Here is a 14,487-nt window from a genome sequence, read left to right on the forward strand (position 1 = left end):
AGGTTCTGATAAGTCCTGCAAGAAAGAAACTTCCATCTAACTCAGAATACTCTATAGAAACCATTTTCAGGGAGTTCTTTGTTGTGGCTCAGTGGATAACGAACCCCACTGGTATCCTTAAGGATATGGGTTCGATCCTTGGCCTCACTCAGGGGGTTAAGGATCTGGTGTTGCTGTGAATTGTAGTGTAGGCCTACAGCTGCAGCTCTGATTTGACCCCTAGTATGGGAACTTCCACTTTTAGGGCACGTGTGGCCCTAAAAAGCAAAATAAAAATAAAAAAAGAAGGAAAGGAAAGAAAAGAAGCCCTTTTCATGTAAAATGGGTTACCATTTCTGGAGCCCAGGTCTGAAACACCACATTAGGCTATAGGAAAGTCAGAGGTGGGCTCCTGGGGAGGAAGGAGAGCATCACCTCACTCCTGATTCCTGCCCCACCTTCATCCACACAGGCCCCGGGGGTGTGGCCATCACAGAATGCTGAAATGTTTGTAAAAGAAAAAGATTTTGCCACGAAATGTCACTATCAAATCATTGAAGTCCACCTACAGAATGTTTTTCAGTGCAGCTGACAAACTTGGAAGAGTGTCAGAAGAAAAAAAGGATTTTTATATATTCCTGGCCATCTGTGGCATATGGAAGTCCCAGGGCCAGGGACTGAACTCAAGCCTCAGCTGTGATCTGTCCTAGAGGGCTCCGTGCAGCTCTCAATCCACTCTGAAAGGCTCCAAAGATAGCACCTGGTTCTTTGGCAGGCTCCAGTTACACAGAATGTGTTATTGCTAAAATTCTTGCAAAAATGTGGTTTCTTAAAAATAGCCAGGAGTTCCCAAATGGCACAGTGGGTTAAGAATCCAACTGCAGTGGCTCAGGTTGCTGCAGAAGCTCAGGTTCCACCCGTGGCCCAGTGAGGTGGGTTAAAGGATCCAGTGTTGCTGCAACTGCAGCTTGGATTCAATCCCTGGCCTGAGAACTTCCATATGCTACAGGTGCGGCCATAAAATTTTAAAAAGGAAGGAAGGAAGGAAGGGAAAAAAATTGCCAAAGAACACTACCCACTTAATCAAAGCTGGAATGCTGTCTTCCTGGGGATTTACATGATGTAACTGGGGGAGATAGCCAGACGTGTCTCCTCAGAGACCAGGGTAACTCCTGTGGCTGCAGGGACTTCTGAAAACCGCCATCTCTTACCCATTCCCACCTCAAAGTCCCTGGCGGCCTCTGGTCTCGCACTGTCCGTTCCTGTGTTTCTCGATGCCATCCAGTATCGCTGAAAGCCGCAGCTGCAGCCCACGCCGCCAGCAACCAACCCGGAAGTTTCAGATAGTCCCCTGACGCGGAGGGGTGGGCAGAGCCCTGGGGGGAGGGCTCCTCCAGCTCCTCCCTGGCTCCGCCCTCCCTTCGCCTTCACCCTAGGAAATGCTTCCATCCTGGTCTCCCCAGCCCTCATCCTGTCCGGCACCTGCTCTCTTCCACCACAGGTCCCTCCCAGGCAGAACTGTGATGCTGGCTAGTAGGCTGATCCAGGGTTTTCCCAGCTTCCCTCCGTGAGCCATTTTCCCGTACGGGTCCAGCCACATCTTAGCCGTCAAGTGCTGTCTTCCCACTCCAGGGGTGTGTCGGGGGTGGTGGTGCAGGGGGCTGGTTCTGGTTCTAGGTGGTGTGCAGGGCATCTACAGGCTGCCTAGGACCACAGGAGACCCCTGGCTTTCTTCCCAGGGTGCCCTGCTCCCAGTGAGCCCTGGAGACCCTTAGGCCACCGGCCATTTGATAGCCTATAGGAGTGAGGCCACCCCAGACACTGGGTGCTGGTAAACAGCTGCCTCCCTGCTTTTCACAGGTTCCAAGGGGAGGAGTAAGTACCATGCTTCTGGACGTGGCTCCATCAGCATCCTGTAACAACATCAGGCCAGTGGGAGCTCTCATTCTCTGGGCTGCATGCTGGGCTTCTGAAATTTGCAGGGGAACAGCACCCACCAACTGCATTTTCATCTTTTTTTTCTCCTTTGGCGGGGGGCCTGGGAGTTTATGTGGTAGTCTGGTTTCCTTCCTTCCCAGAGCAAAACCACCCGGCCAGGCAGGAGGCCCACAGGCTCCTGACAGCTCCTCTGGACTGATTCATCTGTTCATAGGGGCTTTGATTCCCATGATGGAGAAGAGGCTTCTTCCTGACACCACGTGGGTACCAGGAGTGGCCACCCCAGGATGCCACTCCTGGTACCCACTGGAGGGTTTGCCTGGGACCTCATTGTTCCCTGACCCCAGGCTTATTAGCAGTTTCCTTCTTTCATCTGCATTTCGAAAGGTCCAGAAGCCAGGATCCCACTGTCCTTACAACTTCTGTTCTGATCCATTTCATGTGAGAATCTTTGAATGGGAAAGTCAACTGTGACTTTGTCCCTTTATTGGATCCCTGAACTTGACCTTGCCTTCCCTCCTCTTCCCTCCAAAGACATGTTGTACAGCTCCCAGGGAAGGCTGAGGACACAGCAGATAGCCCTAGTGACCTCCCACCCTCCTCTTGCTCCCTGGACAGTGTTCACTTGCTTCATTGGTCCCAGCACTTCTGCTGCACACGGCAGATCAGAAGCCATAAACCAAGCCAGTCAACAGGCCCACTGTCCCTAGAAGGCAGTTCAGTCACCACCCACCTCCCCAGGGCCTCGGCCCCTGGCCCCTGGCCTCTTTCAAAATAGCTCCCTCCTCAGGAGTTTTTCAGCTGCTGAGAAAAGTCATAGGTTCTCTACATCAGTCATTCTGTGTCCCTGGAGATGTTACCTCTTGTGAATGCAGGTGAATGTCTGGAGACAGTCTGTGTGGCCCTGAGTGGTGTTATCCCACTGCCTAACAGTGGGCCACACAGCACCTCGCATGGCCCTCACTGGCATCCTTGACTTTCAGCTCTGGAACAGTACCAGCACCCTATTTAAGAGCAGCCTGGAATGCTAGAAAAGAGCTATTTGGGAGTGGCATCCCAGATGTGCTGTGTGGCCACAGGGAGGCCACTTAACCACACTGGGCCTCAGTTTTCTCAACAGTAAGATGAGTTGGCTTTGCATGTACCTTTGCACTAGAGAAAACCTTACTTTCTACATATTTTGTGCCATTAAAAAAAACTTACAATAGGTCACAGATTTAATTTTTAGAACACTGACTGAAAGTCAAGTAAAATCCCATGATGATCAGCTAGCAAGTTGTTGATGGAGATGTGGCACAGTTCTTTGCGATTTTTCTCTGCAAAACCACAATGGTGTTTTAATAGAGACAGGTGCCCACCATCATTCACCCAGCAAGCATATGTGAGCCTTGCTGTGTGTTTCGTGCAGCAGGCCAGTTGTTGTTTGGCGGGTGTGTGTGCCTTGGAGCCAGTGATGGCAAATCACCCAGATGCCCTGCAGGAAGAGCATTCAGGCAGAGGGAACAGCCAGTGCAAAGGCTCCGGGACAGGAGGGTGTCTGGTGAGTTGAGGGGGAGTTGAAAGGGACAGAAGCAGGGCAGGAGGAGGGGTGAAGTAGAAGGAATGGAAGAGGGCATCGCAAAGCCCTCAGCTTTGTAGGGTCCTGCACAGACCTTCTCTGAAGTTGGCTTTGACCTGCTATGTTTATTGATTCAATAGTAAAAGGGAGATTGTCCAGGAAGACTGAGATTTGGGATTTGTTGGGGGCAATTGAACTAACTGTCGTTAGATTAGATTGGATTTCACTTTCCGTGGGCTTGAAAGAAATGCTGGGTTGAACAAATACAGTACAATACAATGACAATGCCTTCAATTTTAAATGGTGCTGTGACGTTTATTTCAGAGTGGAAGACAGTCCCCGTGTTCATATGGCAAACTTGACAGGGGCTAGCGGGGGAACACACATGGAAACAGAGCCAGTGTCACAGTCACTGGGGCCTCTGGAGACCCCAGAGTCCATGTCAGTGCCCTCCCGGCCCCCTGCTGCCCATCCTCCTCACCCTGCACCCTGAGGAAGCAGCAGAAGCCCCCAGCCCCCTCCCACTCTCCCTGACACAACTGGGAGATGGCCAGTGCCTCACTGGCCACACTTGGCTTATGGCTCCTACACATTCAGGCTGAAAGTATACAAACATGGAGGGGTTTGCAGGTAGTTTCATCTTTATTCCAACAGAATCACATAGTTCTCATCACTCTGCAATGTTAGTGCTCCATTTACTCTTTCCAGGAGCATCCCTACAAACCAGCAATCTTAGAGCTAACCCTGCCTTGCTTTTCTAGGCATCTATACGTGTGTACCTATAATGGGGTCTTTCTCTTTCTTTCCTGCCCTCGTCCTTCCTGCCCATTTAGCTATGTGTATGTAACATGGCCTCATTATCATGGGGCTCAAGCCAACAGGTAGTAAAGTCTGTGTTTTGGTCAGTGTTTGCTTCTAAAGATGGGATCAAAATTAATATGCTTCTTTGTATTGGGGCACAGAGAAGATTTAAGTTTCTTAAAACAAGTCCAATCTCTTCATTTGAGGAAACCAAGGTCCAGAAAGGAGCAACCTGCTGGACTTGGCTGGGCCTCCACCTGCCTCACTCCATCACCTTCAGCTCTTCAATTACACAGGTCCCAATGCTATCCCCGCTTGTCCTGCCACCCAAGGGCCTTGCACCAGCTGCTCCCTCTCGGGCCACCCTTCCCAGATGCCATGTGGCTCTCTCATTCTTGTACTCAAACCATCCATCTGGTTTGTTTATTTGTTTGTTTTGTGTTTGCTTTTCAGGGCTATACCTGGGAGTTCCCAGGCTAGGGGTCTAATTGAAGCTGCAGCTACAGGTCTATGCCACAGCTACAACAATGCCAGATCCAAGCCGCGTCTATGACCTACACCACAGCTCACAGCAATGGTGGATCCTTAACCACTGAGCAAGGCCAGGGATCGAACCCACATTCTCATAAATACTAGCTAGATTCATAACTCACTGAGCCACAATGGGAACTCCCAGGCCATCCATCTGAAACAGCCACACCCTTAATTGTCCCTCTTTTAATGACAAATCTGCTTGTCTGTTCATGCTTAGGCTAACTAGACTAAGAGCTCCATAGGGTTCCATCCACTGTGGTGTCCCAGCTCCGCAAAGCTGCAGCCCAAGTGAATGAGTTTCCCTGGTCCTTGCAGTCGGAGATCAAGTCCTCCAGTCAGCCCTGACACAGTACCCTCGGGTACCTTTTCCTTCCTCTTTTTTTTTTTTGCAACCAGATTCTTACCTTCAGCCTCTTCAGTCCTCCTGTGGCTAAAGAGACTCTCTGGGACTTCCTATTGTGGCTCAGCGGGTTAAGGATCCCATGCCGCTGCAAGCTATAATGTAGGTTGCAGATGCGTCTGGGGTGTCATGTTGCTGTGGCTGAGGCATAGGCCAAAGATGCAGCTCTGCTTCTACCCCTGGCCCAGGAAATTTCAAATTCCACAGATGCAACTGTGAAAAAGAAAGAAAGAAAGAGAGAGGGGGAGAGAGAGAGAGAGAGAGAGAGAGAGAGAGAAAGGAAGGAAGGAAGGAAGGAAAGAAAGAAAGAAAGAGAGAGAGAAAGAGAGAGAGAAAGAAAGAAAGAGAAAGAAAGAAAGGAAGGAAGGAAGAAAGAGAGAAAAAGGAAGAAGGGAGGGGGGAAGGAAGGAAGGAAGGGGAAGGGAAGGGAAGGAAGGAAGGAAAGAAAGAAAGAAAAAGAAAAAAGAGAGACTCTCTGATAACAAATAACAGCAAAATGCACCTGCACTTGAATTCCTAGCCCTTTGTGAGAAACCGGAGCTATTGGAAGTAAAAATGTCAGAGGTCTCCCCAGCCACCCAGGCCTCCTTCCCTAGCGTCTCCTGTCCCCTCAGACCCTCTGAAGAAAAGTACATTTTAATACTGATAGTGGTGGTAAATAGCAAAGGGGGTATTAGGTGGTGATTTGGGGGACTGCTCATTCAGCTGGATGACCAGTCGCCATTCTAGCACAGTATCAGGGCTTGCTGTGTAATAAATAACAAAAAGAAATTGACTGTGCCTGGTTGCTTACCAACTGCGGCTGGACAGGTCCCAGATGCCAAGGAGCGCATGGTGTCCTGGGGGATGGCATTAGGCTGGGCAGAGAAACCCCCTGCAGAGGCTACTTTGAGCCTCAAGCCTACTGCATCCTTTGCTCTTACTGTGGGTATGCTAAGCCTGCCTTTCTGCTCCTGAACCCTGCAGGTGCACCCATTGGCCTTGGCAGAGCCCTGTGTGCTTTCCCTGGCTCCTGGAGTGACTCTGAGCAGGGATGTGGGAAAGGGTGTGGGACATCCTGAGTAGGGGAGCCACTTTGGGATCCACTGAGACCTCGGGAGGAAAGGCAAATGCACAGGAGACCAGACAGCCATGGGGGTTGTGGTGCCACCTGCAGCTCCCTGGGCTGCAGAATCCCCAGCAATCTGGGGACAAGAGGCAAGGGCGAGGTTGAAGGGTAATCCGCGTAATGGCCCAGGAAGTGGGATGGCAGCTGGCAGGGCTAATGCTCCTTAATATCCGCTTTCATGTGATTAATGGCTGTGGATAAATCCTTGAACCTGGGAAAGCAGGTCCACAGCTAAGCCTGGCCAAGAGCATCACTTTGTGTTATGCTGAGAGCGGAGAGTATTTCAGCGATTTACATTTTAGCACAACTGTTTGAGGACAGCAGCCAAGCCACCATTCGAAAAACACTAATAGCAAAATAATGAAAGAGGTAGGGCTCTAAACTGGAGAGGGCAGAAAGGAGGACAGGAAGGAGAAAGGCTAAGCCTTGTGCTGGAGTGTGAAAACAGTGTGGGGCCCCAAATGCCCCCTCATCACCCTTCCCCCACACCCATTTCTGCCTCTACTGGGCTCACAAGTCTCCTGCCCCACAGTGACCATGGCCACTCCAGGCCACACCAGTAATAACACTGTGAGTATTTTACCACCATAGGGTCTGCATATCTTTCCTCTTCTTGTGGTCCCATTTGCTTCTCATCAGGACCCTGTCAACAGCAGAGTCAGTGCAGACAGGTCAGATGCCAGGCAGGGCATTAGACAGGTCCAGGAGGCCCCAGATGCACCCAGCATTAACCCTTCAGTTGCTAGGTCATGGAGAGGTGCCCAGGGTCCCAGGGGAGGCACTAGAACACCAGGGTGGCTCTGGACAATGGTTATTTCCTGACCTATATGGAGACAGCGTGATATTTTCCCACCTGGAAGTGCATCCCTGCTGAAGAACAACCTGGCCTGGTGACATGGAGGAGGAGGGTGCTTGGTTCCCAGCTCTCAGGTGAGAAAACCAAGGTTCAGAGAGCTATAGAACCTGCATGTGCCCCCACCAGAGCCAGGCACTGGCTGAATTTGGCATGTTCTCTCTCTCTTTTTTTTTTTTTTTTTTTTTTTGTCTTTTTAGGATCACACCCATAGCATATGGAGGTTCCCAGGCTAGGGGTTGAATCGGAGCTGTAGCTGCTGGCCTACACCACAGCCATAGCAACATGGGATCTGAGCCATGTCTGCGACCTACACCACAGCTCATGGCAACGCCAGATCCTTAACCTACTGAGTGAGGCCAGGGATCAAACCTGTGTCCTTGTGAATACTAGTCAAATTTGTTTCTGCTGAGCCACGAAGGGAACTCCATAAGTTTGGCATGGTCTTTCCCCTCTGCCAAGTTGGCTTGCTGGAACCAAGGGTCATTGCTCCAACGCTCACACTCATTCCCCAGTGTTCTGTAAACTCTGGGTCAGGAGAGGTACCACACACAGGTGTCAGATGACTCTGCCCACCTGTCCTCATGGGAAGAGACTGCTGTCTCTCTCCCAAGAACAATGGGCTACACAGAGATGCCTGTCTCTGCCCAGGGGTACCCTGATAGCTGCTTTCACTTTGCTGGCCTCCCTGCTCACCCTTGTAGGTCCTCGGTAGCAGGCAGGGGCATTCCTGCTTCACCCGCTCACTCCCCTCAGTCAGTCAATTTTTGTGCCAACATCTAGGGCTTCCCCCAAAGTGACCACTCAGCTGACAAGAACATCTGGGCTCTCCTCAGGGTGTGTTGTAAGTCGGGCCTGTCCTTTATACCCACATCTGTTACACTATATGTTTCTCTGTTTGCATTTATAAGAGCCTGTATTATAATAGTAGTATCTGTCAATAGCATTGATTTGAGCCACTTAAAAATTGCCATTTGTATGGTCCAAAACTGTCAACTCCCAGCAATTTCATGTTGTCTGTGGAAGTTGGCAAACTAGAGTCCCTTAGAACTATAATTTCACAGATCAGGTCAGCTCTGGAGGCGACCAGTTGGGGGCAGCAAAGAGCTGAGCCCGCAGAACCGGGGTCCACTGGCGAGGCTGGGGCCAGGGCCAGAGAATGGCCAGTCAGGGGCCTGTCAGGTGACCGGCACTGCCCGGGAGCCCTTGGCTGGGCAGAACTGGAGGGTGAGCACAAGGGTGGCACTGTTGCTGGAGTACTGCATCTACAGCTGTTGGGATGGGACCTCCAGCCCACAGCAGGCTGGCTCACCCGCAATCTCCCCTGACAGCAGTCCACACGGGAGATATAAACTGGCCAAGAGCCACATGGGGCCTGGGGAGACTGACCCAGCACAGTTCTCAGTGACTGAGCCCCCGAGCCCAGTTTGAGCTTGTGTGCTTCCAGCAGATTCCCTTGCCCTCCTGCTGGAGCCCAAGGAGGCCCCACACGAGTGATATGAGGGCCTCAGGACTGGCTTATTGGTTTGAAGCCAGAGGGGCTTTCATCAGGATTGGCTACAGGATTCTCTGGGTCCAGTAGAAAATAAAAATACTGGCTCTTTGTTCAAGAATTATTAGAGTTTCAAGACAACAAGAACAGAGTGTAAGACCAAGGGCAGGGAGGGCCCCATGTGAGTCACGGGTTGGGGTCCAAGAAGCCAGCTCTGGCTTCATCATGAGCCTGGAACTTGTCCGGAGTGGGGCTCCGAGAGGGGAGGTTGCCTTCTGCCTGTCTATCTTTGCCCATCAGAGATGGCTGGGGGCGGGGGGGGGGGTGCAGGGACAGGCTCCAAGGCTCTGGGAGCAGGGAACCCCTGGCAGGACAGTCATCATTGCCCACACCGCCCTCCCCCACCCCACCCCCACCCCCACCCCCAGTTGTGAGCAGGAAGGGAGCCTTAACCCTTCAGTTGCTGGGTCATGGAGAGGTACTCAGAGTCTGAAATAGGTACCAAACTCCAGGGGCTCAAAGGCAGTTTAGGTACCTTCCAGGGGGAATGGGGAGTGTTCACCAGGTAGGCACACATCTGTGTGACTGGCCTGGGGACAGCAGCTGGCATCCTTTAAGATTTATGACTCCTTTGGAGTAGGGCTTAGCCAAGAGAATTAGGAACATTGATAAAACAATTGATAAAACAATGATAAAACAATGCATAAAACATGCATTTCCATGAGAAAAAGATGAGAGGGCAGAGGAGGAGAGGGGCCAGATTCCACGGCAGCCTGCTGGGGTAGCCCTGGACCCAGAAATGGGCTGTTAGTTGTTTCCTTCCCACAGTTGAATATTGATTCCTGTTGCTGTGCATTGCTGAGTACTATAAATATCACTCCAGAAGGCTTGGTTCCTCCCAAGGTGAGATGGTCACAATTCCTGATGAACACATGCTGGAGCTCGAGGGGAAGAGGGAAGCCTTCCATCCTGTCTGCTCTGTTTGACAGAGTGGTCAAAGGCCTGCCTGATGAGATCCAGTTTCCTTCCTGGCTCTGCCACAGACCAGCTGTGTGATGTACACTGTCACTGCCTCCCTGGGCTAAGGCTCCTCCTGTGCAAGGAAAGAACGTCATCTTCCTTCCTCACTAGGTACAGACTGCTCCAGCCACGGGGGCCCCAAACTCTAAACCTAGGCATTACTCACTTATGATGCTTAAGCCAAATTGGTTCATTTCATATCTTGGGGGACCAGAGTCTGCCGCCAAATGTCTGAATATCCCTGGTACCCCCAGTTTCATGGTCCCTGCCTACTCCCCTGAATTCTTGATGCCCAACCTGTCCCCCTAGAGTCTCTGAATCTCCTCCAGCTCTCGTTATCACCACCCTATCCCAAGCGTGGAACTGAACCCTTGGTGATGTGACTCACCCCCAAACAACATCCCAGCCAGGGAAGTTATGCGAGGCCAAACTGTAGTGAAGCTTTGGGGACAACTGTGAGATCAAAATGGAATGTCAGCATTGCCATCTCTCTGGGCTGAGCTGTCTCAGCCAGCTGCCATGAGGCCTCGGCCCCTCTCCCACCTCACCTGCCCACCCAGTTCACCTCATTTCTCTTATGGAACTGTCTTGTTTGTCTTTGTTCCAAATTCTCCTGGATGAGCCCTGCTCCTTGGGACCCTGCCTGCCACAGAAAATCAGCCATTTAGATGCTTTTCTGCTAAACTAAAAGCAATCTGCCTCTGGAGACTATTAGGCTGTTGGCATCTCTGTGTTGCATCCAGATGGCAGCTACCTCCAGAAAGCCCAGAGTGGCAGAGACAGGGGATTCTGTGAGATGCGCTTTGAGAGGGTCTTTCTCCCCTGTCTATGCCAGAAACCTGAGGGGTTCCCAGGTGTGGGAAACCCAAGGACTCAGCCTCACACCCTCACACACCTGCTCTAGGAGCAAACTGCTCCACATGTCAATCTTCCCATCTGAGAAATGGAGATATAACACTCTTTCCACTACCTTCTGTGATGGTTATAAGAATAAGACTAATGTATTTGTAAAGTGCTTTGAAAATCAAGTTCTCTCTCCTCTACTTACCACCTTATAAAATCTTTAGCAACTCATCCTGCCCACACTGCCAGCATCAGCTCCCTCTCTTCAGCTCCTGTCCCCCACTTCCAAGGACCTGAACTCAGAGTAAGTTATGTAGATAATTCTAACCCTGCCAAGGCTGAGAGAGTTCTGAAAGGAAGATGAGTGGAGAGGGGGATAAGTGAACGTCTGCTGCAACCCTGGGTCCTGTATGCACATGCATTGATCACAGGAGGTATCCAAAAGAGAGAGCAACACACCTGCATGCATTTTGCAATGGCTTCCTATAGTTGCTAGAGGAAATCTTTTATAAATGTATTTTCAATCAGTTTTTAAAATTGTGTTGTTAAAATCTGTACCATTCTTGGCTTTTGTTTACTTTATGATTGATTTCTAAGAAAGATGTGTTTTAATCTCTCACTATGATTTCCTCTGGTGATTCTGCCAATTTTTGCTTTGTGTATTTTGAAGCTATGTTATTAGTTGCATATACATTTAGAATTCTTAAACTCATTGGTGACTGAGTCTTTTCTCATTATTTTTTCTCTTTATCTTAACCATTCTTTTTAACTTGAAGTCTTTGGCCTGAGGCTAGTTAGGTCTTTTTCCATCCTTTTGGTTTCAAGCTTGCTATGTCCTTGTATTTTAGGTGAGTCTCTGCAAATACAAGATCATAGGGTTTTTTGTTTCTTTGTTTGTTTGTTTTATTTAATATAAAACATGAAAAGTTTGGTCTTTCCTCTAGCGCATTTATTCCATGTATATATAATATGAATACTGACATGGTTATTTAAACATAACATCTTGCTAAGTGCTTTCTGTCTCTTATCTGTTCTATCTGTCCCCCTTTCTCTCTCTTTATGCCTTCTTTTTAAATTGATTCATTTACTTCTATTATGTAGTTCCTCTCTATTGTATTAAAAATCACACTCATTTCTACCCTTTTATTGCAGCAGGTGTTCCTGACTTAACAAAATGTGGTGTTAATTAGTTTTTATCTCTTTCTAGTCAATGCAAAAACCTTAGGATTCTAACTTCATTTAATCCCCTCAATTTATGTGCTATTTCTGTCAGAACTTTTTCTTAATTACTAGAATTTTTTAGAGTAGTTTTAGGTTTACAGAAAATTGAACATATAATACAGAGTTTCCACTACCTTCCTCTCTCCCTCTTCACAGTTTTTCCAATTACTAACATCTTGCATTGTATGGTACATTTGTTACAATTGATGAACCAATATTGATATTCTATAATTAATCAAGACAGTTGATTACATCAGGGTTCATTCTTTGTGTTGTACATCCTACGAGTTTTGACAAATATATAACGCCATGTACTCAACACTACAGCATCTTCAGAGTGTAGTTTTCCTGCCCTAAAAATCCTCTGTGCCACACATTTTTATCTCTCCCAGGCCCTCCAAACTCTGGCATCCACTGATATTTTCTCTGTCTCCAAAGTCTTACCTTTCCAGAATGCCATATAGCTGGAGTCATACAGAATGTAACCTTTTCAGACTGGCCTCTTTCACTTAATAACATGAATTTAAGGTTTCTCCATGTCTTTATATAGATTGATAGATCATCTATTTTTAGTGCTTAATTCCATTGTCTGGATGTACCACAGTTTGTTAATTCATTTAGCTAGTGGAGGACATCTTGCTTGCTTTAAGTTTTAGACATTATGAATAAATCTGCTATCAAAATTTGTGTGCAGGTTTCTGTGTGGATATAAGTTTTTAATTCGTCTGGGTAAATATCTAGGAGCTTGATTGCCAGATCACATGACTGGCAATCATGTAAAAAACTGCCAAACTATCTTCCAGGGTTATATTCTGACCAACGATAAACAAGTTTCTGTTGTTTAGCATCTTTGCTAACATTTGATATTGTCAGGTTTTGTTTTGTTTTGTCTTGTTTTGGATTTCAGCCATTCTAATAGGTGTGTAGTGGTATCTCACGTTTATTATAGTGTACAATTCCTGCTATCCCTGATAACAAAAAATGTGGAGCATCGTTTCATATGTTTATTTGCCATCTGTGCATCTTCTTTGGTGAGGTGTCCGGGTCTTTTGTCCATTTTCTATTGTGTTGTTTGTTTTCCTCTTGCTGAATTTTAAGGTTCTATGTATTTGGGATATAAGTCCTTTAGCAGATGTCTTCTGCAAACATTTTCCCCCAGTCTCTCTTAACAGTATCTTTCACAGAGTAGAAAAGTTTCATTTTAATAAAGTCCAACTTATCCATATTTTCTTTCATAAATCATTCTTTTGGTAGTGTATTTACAGCCATCATGAAGCCCAAGGTAATCTGGATTTTCTTCTATGTTATCTTCTAGAAGTTTTATAATTTTGTGTTTTACAGTTAGGTATTTATTCCACTTTGAGTTAATTTCAGTGAAAGATGTAAGGTCAGTTCCTAGATATTTATTTGTATCTAGATGTCCACTTGTTGCAGCACCATTTGTTAAAAAAAATATTCTTTCTCTATTGAATTTCCTTTGCTCCTTTGTTAAAGATCAATATACTATATTTGGGAGCTCTCTATTCTGTTCCATTGATCTATTTGCCTCTTTGTTCCTACTAATACCACACTATCTTAATTATTGGAGATTTATAGTAAGCTTGAGGTCCGTCCTCTGATTTTTTCTTCTTCAGTTTTGTGCTGGCTATTTTGATTTTTTGTCTTTCCATATAAACTTTAGAATCAGTTTTTCAATATCCAAAAAAATACCTTACTTTGGGAGATTTTAATTGGGATTATATTAAATCTATTTAGACAAAGGTGATGCCATTTAGTTTTCCTATCCATGAACATTGAATATCTCACCATTTATTTAGATCTTTGATTTCTTTCATTGGGATTTTGTAGTTTTCCTCTTATCAGTCTTGTACATATTTTGTTAGATTTACTACTAAGTGCTTCATTTTTGGAATGCTGATGTAAATGGCACTGTGTTTTCAACCTCAAATTCTAATTGTTCGTTGCTGGACACAAAACAGCAATGGACTTTTATCTATAACTTTGTGTTCTTCAACCTTGCTGTTATTGCTTATTAATTCCAAGGGGGGTTATTTTGGGTGGTTTGTGGGGGTTTTTTGTTTTTGTTTTTATTTTTGTCAATTCCTTGGGATTTTCTATATAGACCATCATGTCACATGTGAACAAAGACAGTTATAGTTCTTCCTTTCCAAACTGTACACTTTTATTGTATCTTACATTGACTATAATTTCTAGTATGATGTTGAACTGGAGTTGGGAGAGGGGACACTGGTCTTCCTGATTTCAGCAAGAAAGCTTCTAGTTTCTCACCATTAGGTATGATGCTAGCTCTAGAATTTCTGTAAGTTGTCTTTATCAAGTTGAGAAAGGTTTCCTCTATTCCTAATTTGTTAACAGTTTTCATGATTTATGGATGTCGGATTGTGTCAGATGTGTTTTCTACATCTATTGATATGATCACATGATTTTTTTTCCCCTCTTTAACGTGTTGATGTGATGAATGACATTAACATCCATCCCACTTAGTCATGGTGTATAACCGTTTTTATATTATTGGATTCAATTCACTGGTATTTTGCTGAGGAATTTTTGCATCTACTTTCACAAGAGAAATATCTCTGTAATTTTCTCGAAATGCTTTTGTCTAGTTTTGGGATTAGGATAATGCTGGCCTTGTAGAATAAGTTAGAAAGTGTTCCCTTTGCTTCTATTTTCTATTTTGTGGAGATCTGATATATTTTCTCCATTAAATGTACTTATA

At 46.7% G+C, this 14,487-nt stretch overlaps 1 protein-coding gene across 1 annotated transcript in view; it reads left to right on the forward strand.

Annotated features, from left to right (window-relative positions):
- Positions 3,371 to 14,487, forward strand: part of TRPM1 (transient receptor potential cation channel subfamily M member 1) — a 138,674-nt gene continuing 127,557 nt past the window's right edge. Inside the window, exons 1-4 of the mRNA XM_021084963.1 lie at positions 3,371 to 3,457; positions 6,177 to 6,271; positions 8,236 to 8,398; positions 10,751 to 10,830. Of these exons, the coding sequence (XP_020940622.1) occupies positions 3,371 to 3,457; positions 6,177 to 6,271; positions 8,236 to 8,398; positions 10,751 to 10,830 (425 nt within the window). The remainder of the gene's footprint in view (positions 3,458 to 6,176; positions 6,272 to 8,235; positions 8,399 to 10,750; positions 10,831 to 14,487) is intronic.

This window comes from Sus scrofa, chromosome 1, assembly GCF_000003025.6.
Source record: "Sus scrofa isolate TJ Tabasco breed Duroc chromosome 1, Sscrofa11.1, whole genome shotgun sequence".
NCBI classification, from domain to species: Eukaryota; Metazoa; Chordata; class Mammalia; order Artiodactyla; family Suidae; genus Sus; species Sus scrofa.